This window comes from Cyprinodon variegatus, unplaced genomic scaffold (assembly GCF_000732505.1).
Source record: "Cyprinodon variegatus isolate N-32 unplaced genomic scaffold, C_variegatus-1.0 Scaffold35, whole genome shotgun sequence".
In the NCBI taxonomy this organism is placed as follows: domain Eukaryota; kingdom Metazoa; phylum Chordata; class Actinopteri; order Cyprinodontiformes; family Cyprinodontidae; genus Cyprinodon; species Cyprinodon variegatus.
Genome location: NW_015150488.1, coordinates 574,837 through 583,918, shown reverse-complemented (window position 1 = coordinate 583,918; position 9,082 = coordinate 574,837). Strand labels below are relative to the sequence as shown.

Here is a 9,082-nt window from a genome sequence, read left to right as displayed (position 1 = left end):
TTCTAAAACTGTAACTGGTTCTTTAAGACTTGATGATGCTGATTATAAAAAGGAGTTTGACATCCTGTAACGTATTGTGACTCTATAACACACAGTTTCCACACAAATAACAAGAGAAAGCTGTTTAACATTTATTATGTGTGGGACCTTAACTCCACTAAGGTGACATTACACATAAAAATTCAAAAGATACTTTAAATAAAAATTCATTTTCCTGAGCTATTTACAGTGCAGTGTGGATAACATTTAGCTGAAAGCGCTGTAATAATAACTGTAGCGTCCTCAGAACATTACGATACATCCTGTCACTTAGCTCCCGAGCTTCAGGGACTCAAACCAGCTCTGTGTCGTCAGTTTGATGGAGCCTCTTTCTGCGCGAGCTTTGACCCACTGGTCAACAGGTGGTTCTCCATTCATATAGCCTGGAATGATAATATTCATGTCACGTTTCCTTTACTGGTTGGATGTTTTCCGTTTTTTATTATGAAAAGAGGAAACGATGAGCCCACCTGTCAGTGTGATCTGACCATCAGAGGCATTTCTTTCTTCCTCATGCAGAAGAACCTCTGAGCTGATGTCCACCGACGCTCCACACAGATTGACACCAGCTCTTAATGAAGGTGGGACACGCACACTCACCGCCCCTACATCAGACAGAGATTAATCAAGAAAACGGGAAGAACTGAGCTGCAGTTACATGAGTTATGTCCTCAACCTTCTTACCGTCTTGACTGTGGAGCTCAGCTGTACCGCTGTCTCCCACATAGACGTCGATGCTTCCACTGATGGAGGAAACCTTCAGGGAGCTGTTTGAACCATCTGCAGAAGAAAAGAAACCCCTCATGCTTTGAAGGAAACCATACATGGGTCGCTGTGCAGTTAGCTGGCCTGCTTACCAACCACCGTATCTCCAGACTCGTTACTCACTGTGGTGTTACCTTTAATGAATAATAAAAAAAAAAGAGACAGAAATAGATCACTTTTGGTTTTTATATCTTCATTGTGATAAAAAAAAATCTTTAAGGTTTAAAGTTACAGGGTCATTTGTATATGGAAGAAATTAAAATTCTTAAGAAGGGACACTTCTTTTTCTTGCGTTCATTCCAGGTTTGTTTTCCTTTAAGATCAAAGTGTAATCTTTTACAACTAGCTCGCCTTTATAGACGTCTCAGAAACAAATACTTGGAAGGTATGTGATAAATTGAGACCACATTGCTTTTAATCAACTGTGACTGAACCTGAGCCCGAGATTCCTTATGGATCAGCTTTACCAAGAGGCTTAATGTAAAGCAGCTGTGGACCAGGATGAACTAAAAGGTCCTAAAAGATTCAGCTGTTGATGTGAAGAGGAGTTCAAGTCTTAGTTTAGTCCCACACATTTATTGAAGGGTTTTATCTGATAGATGAAGCATATGGAAATATGGTGGCATTATTTAGAAACTTTGATACACGTAGATCAGGCATCCCTAAACTCGGCCCTCGAGGACCGAGTTTGGGGATGCCTGTAGATGAATACCACCGTGACCATTGGGTGTTTATAGTAATTCGATTTCTCCCATGTTAAATAAAATATCAGTAAAAACACAGGGTCAAAGGTGACTCAATCCACGCTGCATGATTTAGGTTCTTGCCATCTGCCTACACCTACAACAACGCAATAATGTTTGAGAGATTTCATCAGAACATGTTGGCATTTGGAGGAGGTAATGCCATCATTTAAACCAGGTGCACTAAAGGAGAGGCATCTATAAGATGAACCGTAGAACCACGAGGACAGGGAACCCCCGTGTAAAAGGCCACCAGTTAAGACCAGTAAACAGGCCTGACAGAGAAGCAGAGTTAGGTTATTAAACAATATTCTCAGTCCCGAACATCATCTGGAGATTTATCCTTCAATTTATTATATGAAGATGGATCCAGTATGGTATGACTGCAGGGATACCGTGACATGGCTGTACACCTTCACGAAGTTTAATAAGAGCTTTGGTCACATGAAACCAAGAGTGAACCATCCCCACTGTGAAACTCAGCAGTGGCAACATCATGACATGGGAGGTCTTTTTTCCTTCTTCTTAAAAAGAGGGACATATAAACAGATTAGGGCTTAAACAATTAAACAGATTAATTGTGATTAATCGATTAAAATAACTGTCAACTGATTTTGTAATTGATTAATCGTTAACTGGAGTATAGAGAATGTAAAATATGTCTTTAGCTGATAGAGTAAAACTTTTAACAGTAATGTCAAAATTGTAAAAAAAAAAAAACATTTTCATTTAGGATGAAAAAAGGGTTTCGTCCGTAAATATGCTCCATTCAGAACTAAGTGGAAAAGTTTTAAGATTCACCTGGTTTCAAAATCTTCCTTATGGAAACTTTTGCTATCCGAATAATCGAAAAAATCATCGAATTAATAATCGATTTGCATAATCGTCATTAGTTGCAGCCCTAAAACAGATCAGAGTTGATTGGAATATAGCTGCGCTACAAGCAGGGCTCTGAAGGAGAAAACACCTGCAGAAGACTTGAGACTACTGTACCAGTGAAAAGAATTGCAGAGATAAAGTTCAGAGCCACATCCTGCTTAGAATCTGTGATAAGGCTTTACAATTTCTGATCAGAGTTGCTTTCAATCAAATCTGACCCAGCTTGAACAGTCTCTACAAGTATTAGGCTGATGAAGACAAAACTGTAAAAGACTTACAATAAAGGGTGGTTCTACAAAGCAGTAGCAAATGCTGTTTAGTTGCAGATAATACCTTCTAGGGTATGGGTCTTCAATGTTTTCCAGGGCAAGGACCCCAAACTAATGGTGAGATGGAGCAGGGACCCCCTAATTATATATATTGTATGAAATTGTGTTATATCAAACTGGTCCTATAGTCTCTCTGTTACAGATGGAGTCATGTAACGAAAGTAATTTCTCCCTGGAATTATTAAAGTATATCTGATTCTGATTCCTCATAGATGGCACAGGTGTTGTGAATGAAACGGTGCACAGCTTGAAAGAGCTCATGTGTGTCGACATATGTGTTCATTCATGACTGCAAGACATCTTTTGCATCCATTTATCTGTTTACCACAGTGTGTTGAATTCATGTCACAGTGTATTTAAAGACATTTTAATTAGTGTAAAAAATTGCAGGGGGAATATAAAAAAAAAAGTCTAATCAACCAAAGCTTTCGCGACCCCCATGCAGTACTTAAGTGTACCCCCTAGGGGTGATGGACCCCCTGTTGAAGACCTCCATTTTAAGCCATCTAATGTAGCCAATGTTAAAAAGAATAAGAAAATAAATACATCAAATAAAAATGTATTTTTTTATTGTGTCCTGGAAGGAATTATGGGTATTGGCTGTATAAAAGAGTATTTATCTTGCTCAACGTTCTGAACTGAAATCTGGTCAGTTAAAGAAATCCTGTTCAAAGATCCAAAACTTCCTCCTCCAACTTGAATTTTAAGCAGGATTTTCACACATCTAAATCTTTCTTGGTAAACCTCTAATTTATGAATTCATTGCAAATATTTGAAGTTTTTAGTCACAGAACAGAATCAAACACAGTAAGGTGTTTTTTCCCCCTTAAGTATAGTTATCATTTACTTTTATAGGGGTGCGAGTTATTTTCTTACCATGTACATGACCCAGTTCTACTCTTCCAGAGCGGGAGGAAACACAGCTGGACTCTGCATAGATGGCTTTAACTTTCAAAGCACCACGCTCTGTAGAAACATTCATTCTTGTGCCCTGGAGCTTCTTGATATCCACCACCTGTAAAATAAGACATCTAATGACTACACATGTAAACACATCCCTCTGCAGATCAGAATACCCAACATGTAACTCAGTCTAGCTGATAGCTGGAATAGTTACCCGCTGCCCCCTAAAGGCTGCTGTGAATAAGACAACAGAGAGAAATTCTGTCCTACTTACACCATCTCCCTTTGCTTGGATGTCCACATTACCATGGATGGTGCCTACACCTGTAACATGTCCACCCTGGGACTGCACTTCCACTTGATGACCCTGAAATGGGACAGCATTAAGAAATGAGAAGTTAACCGGCAAATGCTTTCACTCATTTAAGATTGGTACTAATGAATGATAGTACAACTGATCCAAAATAAACCTTAGATAAAATCTGTTATTATATGTAAATTTAAAACAGTTGTTATAAGCTCATTTGCACACTGGAAATAGCAATAAAAAAAACTTATCAGAAACAATTCAGAATGAAGTCAGATGTATTTCTGTTTTTATCATTCTTAAGGAGATAAATAGAACTAAAAAGTTGAAAATCAAGAATTTAAAGTGAACAGATAAAATAGATTTTTTTTTCAAAAATTAAATTTGTAATTTCATACTAAATTTGAAGAAGAAAGAAAACGTTTAGCTGTTTTTTTTTTTTTGTTTTTTTTTTTTTATCTTTCTTCCACCAGAAATAGGCCAAAAACTTTAATCTTTAATGTTTACAAATTTCCAGATGGATTGCTACACTAAGTAAAGACTTAACAAACACATTGGACTGACATCAGCCCATCACATGACTCCTCAAATCATCGCTATGGAAACCACACTAAATCTCTGTACCCTATAATGTTCTTGTAGATACGCGTGTTTGTCTATAGAATTATTATGTGCTTCTCTGCCCTTCTCCGGACTTTAGGACCTAGATTCAGTCGTGGATCTGGAAGATTTTCATAGGGGTGGCCAGACAGGGGCCAATTAGCACAGAGGCATAGAGAATAATTGACTGGCACCAAAACTAATTTAAGGTAATCTATATTGATTACAATGAACCAACAGGAAGATGAATGATACACAATATCTATGTTTTAAAAATAAGTCATTGAAAACAAACCAGATTTTCATGGCCCTCCATAATGAAACTTAAAAATATTTATATATTGGTGCTGTTTAAATGAATCAATGGTTCTACATAATATATACATTAAAGAGGTAAAGCAGTTTTTCTTTATCTTTAATTATGTAGAAGAATCCATGCAGTCCCCAGTCAGCCGCGGCAGATGGCCGCTCACACTGACCCTGGTTCTGCTGAATGTTTCTTCCTGCTAAAAGGGAGTTTTTCCTCTCCACTGTCTCTACAAGCATGCTTAGTGTGAGGGATTGCATTCGAATCAATAAGTCGATGCAATCAACCAGTTTTCCTTAGATAGAAAACTTTAAATCAATTTGACTATATGATCTGGTGAACTGTAAAGTGCCTTGATGTGACATGTGTTGTGAATTGGCGCTATATAAAAAAAATTAATTGAATTAAATAATTATTAGTATTTTTGCTGTCACTGAATCACTGTAGGAACCCTGTTCTTGAATCAGTGACTCTGCGCCATCGTCTCTCTTCTGTGTTCATACTGAAGATGTGCATAGATGTTTTGTGTCACACGCAACTTTCACCAGGAAATTGTAGTCCTTATTAATTATCCGTTACTTGACTCTAGAAATCTGTTTACAGCTTAGTAATGACTAATGCGTTACCGACTTTTACAAACTAATTAGTTACAGCACTAGTTACTGGAAAAGTAAAGTAATTACTGTAACACGTAACTTAATAAGGCGCTAGTCCTAATACAGAAACCATTGCCTTTATATTTTCAGCAATAAGCATGCATGTATGAGGAATACCTACTTTGACGGAGTGAAGTAAACAGCTTCCCTTTTCTGTTTGCACTTTGCAAATATCACACTCCATCTTCTTCACTTGCACGCTGCCTCCTCCCTGAGTAGTGATGAAGAGATCTGGCAAAAGCACACAGGTTTATTCAACAATGACTCTTACAGGGGTGGGATACTTGTGGGAAACAGACAGGCTCTACTTGGAGAAACATAGAAAACATACTGCAACCATGGGCGGTTCTAGACAGGGGCCAACGGGGACAGTGCCACTGTAAATCATGTCCCGGACCCTGTACTGAAGAAATAATACTTAAAAAGAAATACTAATGATGCTATGTGTTGGAACAGACATGGTTACTGATATGTCCTTTGGATCTTTTTTTTTTTTTTTTCCTTTACAAGTTATGTTTTACCAATTATTTAAAAAAATAATAAGGTGATAGCTTCAGTGGTATGGAGATAGGATCCCAGTTTTCATCTGCTAAATGTCTTTTTTTTTTTTCAAAACATAAAAAAATACTCCAAATTTTACAGCTGAATTTATCAGTTTTTCTTGAGTTATAATTCAGATTTTATAGAAAATGGTAAGTTCAATTCCTAAATAATGAATGTATATTGACCTTATAAGAAATAGAATTTTTATTAAACTTAATTGAAAATAAATTTCCCTTCATGTAGCTCTCTTAATATATTTCAATCCCTTGCCCTGTTCTTTATTTCATGCTTTTCTGTGCCCACGTGAAAACACTCTGGGCCCCTCCTGGCCCCTGGTACATTTGGTCTAGAACCGCCACTAACTGCAACAGCTGATTTTTATTTATCTAATTTTTTATTTTATTTTTTTTGTACATACTCACTACTTTTGATAGGTGCATCCATCTCAATCGTGACGTTGCTGTTCACCTTCTCAGCAGAGATGCGCAGCTCCTGACTTTGTTCATCATAATGGACATGCAGCTGCTCCATACAGTCCCTCTGGCCGCCACCGTGGACAGAGATCAGGGCTTGGTCTGCCTCCGGGTAGGAGTGCACGTCCAGTGGGCGGATGCAGATGTTACAGCCTAACCGGGCCCTCACTGTGGTGAAGGGGCTGACGGTCAGGGCCCACTGCCGCAGGGACGAACCCTCCTCCCCTTCATGAGTTGGTGTCTTAGCGGGGTCAGAGCTAGAGAAGTATCGCGAGATAAGCATGGGGCACCGGGGTGCAGCGAGAGCTGTGCTGCTAGATTTGGAGGACAAACACCGCAGTAGGAGCCCCGTAGATCCTCTCTGAGCTACCGATGTCCAAAACATCTCTGCCGGCTTTAGCTCCTCTACACACGGGCAACACAACCTGCTGAGTTACATGTGCTGCCATTCAGTGCGCACGCGCTGTTTCACACACTTCCACTCTCACCGGATGTGACTTTTAGAGTCTGAATTTCAGAATAAAACTATGGCATAATACGATCACATTGCTGTTATTTGTAAATTTTGTTCAAAAATGAAAATAACACAGCTGTTGCCAGGGCTCTATGGGTGTATAAATGTTGATAAATTAATCAGGAAAAGAGGTATAAGATGCTCACATAAATTTTTACATCGAAGGCACATTTATTTGCTGTTTTTCTGTGGTACAGCACACACGTTTGCTGCTAAAACCTTTTAGAAATGCTGATGAAACTTTGCTTAACAGCTCAGCTAAAAGTCTTCAAAAGATTTCTATTATTTCTAAAAGTAGAATGGGAAGCAGATCTTTTAGTTACCAGAATTCTCTCCTGTGGAACCAACTACCAGTTTTTGTCCATGAAGCAGACACCCTGTCTACTTTTAGGTGTAGGCTTAAAACTTTTTGATAAAGCTTATAGTTAGAGTGGCTCAGGTTATCCTGAGCTATCTCTATAGATATGCTGCTATAGGCTTAGACTGCTGGAGGACATAGGGACCCTTTTTCATCATCCTGCTTCGTTCTATCTCTACTCTCCCATTCTGCAAAAATTTTTAGTTCAATCTCTAACATTAGGTTCTCTCTGCTTTTTCTCATTGTTATTGAATCTGGTCTTTTCCTGTTTGGCTGTAATGTCATCCTGAAGAGGGAAATCAGCTGTGCTGCTGCCATCAACACCTTTGTTTGTGGATGTTGGAGCTTGGCCTGTTTTCAGTGTAGTCCTGGTTCTCTGATTGTGACAAACTGTATGTGCTCTCTTCATCCTCTGACATGGGAGCTAGCCATCCTGACTGTGTGTTTCCTGGACGGGGCCACCAGTTGAGCTGGTTGACAGTTGCCTATTGTATCTCTGCTTCTTTCTGTATCTCTGCTTCTGTCTCCTTGAACCCCAGTCAGCCTCGGCAGATGGCCACTCACACTGAGCCTGGTTCTGCTGGAGGTTTCTTCCTGTTAAAAGGGAGTTTTTCTTTTCCACTGTCGCTACAAGCATTCCATCCATTCATCCATCCATTTTCTGTCAAGCTTATCCCAAGCGGGGTCGTGGGCGAGGTACACCCTGGACAGATTGCCAGTCCGTCGCAGGGCAACACGGAGACAAACAGGACAAACAACCATTCACGCACACACTTGGTATGAGGGATTTCCTTCAACTAAATGAGTCAAGGCAATCAACTGGTTTTCCTTATAAAGAAAACTTTGAATCAGTTTGACTGTATGATCTGGTTGAATTGTCTCTGTAAAGTGCCTTGAGAGGTCATGTGTTGTGAATTGGCGCTATATAAATAAACTGAAAAGAATTTAAATTTACTCTCATTCAACTGTGCACAGACTCCGACAACTTTAATATAGCATAATTTATCTTTACCCAAATTGCTTGTTTCTTTATAGCTGCATAGTCTGTTTCATGTTCTATAGTTTGTGATATATGCTAGAGACTGAAGGGTTCCACACACTGTCTCATGATCTATAGCAGGGGTAACCAATTAAAAATCAGCGGGGTCCGAATAAAGAAAATAAACAACCAGTAAAGGTACAGAGACATTTTTGATTATAATCTGTTACTTTAAACAGAATTTAACACTGGAATTAAATGAGGTGTTTTTGCATTCATGTTTTACATTGACTTCTAAATAACAAAAAAAAAAAAAAAAAAAAAAACTTTTTTCCATTTTAAAATGGAAAAAGTTCTATCGTGTTCTATAGTCTTTTTTTGAAGTAGAGAATAACAATTGTTCAGTTTGGTATATAGACAATTTCCTCATTCAGTTATCTTTTTTAAAACACCTGAACTGACCGTTTATTTTTTCCTTCTTTTTATGGTTTAAAGAAACCATTCTCCAGCACATGTCAAAGTGTTCATTTTGAGCCTGGATGGATATCTATTTTTGATTATGTTCATGATGAGGAATCCTGCTTCACAGTAGTAGTAGCCAAACATGTGCAGAGTCATCTTTGAGCACACCATTTCACTTTTCTGTCACCAGTCCACACTTTTTCCTCATCGTCTTCTCCATGTTTC

At 38.6% G+C, this 9,082-nt stretch overlaps 1 protein-coding gene across 1 annotated transcript; it reads right to left on the bottom strand.

Annotated features, from left to right (window-relative positions):
- Nucleotides 1-128: 128 nt before the first annotated feature.
- On the bottom strand, nucleotides 129-7,093 carry fam185a (family with sequence similarity 185 member A). Its single transcript, XM_015404173.1, has 8 exons — nucleotides 6,494-7,093; nucleotides 5,650-5,759; nucleotides 3,933-4,025; nucleotides 3,632-3,770; nucleotides 897-938; nucleotides 724-819; nucleotides 510-644; nucleotides 129-422 (listed from the first exon to the last, which is right to left on the bottom strand). Exons 1-8 carry the CDS (start codon nucleotides 6,927-6,929, stop codon nucleotides 310-312), a joined length of 1,164 nt encoding a protein of 387 aa, XP_015259659.1. The 5' UTR covers nucleotides 6,930-7,093; the 3' UTR covers nucleotides 129-309.
- Between the last annotated feature and the right edge of the window lie 1,989 nt (nucleotides 7,094-9,082).

Coding starts and splice junctions, on each gene's coding strand:
- fam185a (XM_015404173.1), bottom strand. CDS start 6,929: ATGTTTTGGACATCGGTAGCTCAGAGAGGATCTACGGGGCTCCTACTG. Junction 645..723: donor TGAGCTCCACAGTCAAGACG/GTAAGAAGGTTG, acceptor TGTCTGATGTAG/GGGCGGTGAGTGTGCGTGTC. Junction 423..509: donor TGGTCAGATCACACTGACAG/GTGGGCTCATCG, acceptor TTATCATTCCAG/GCTATATGAATGGAGAACCA.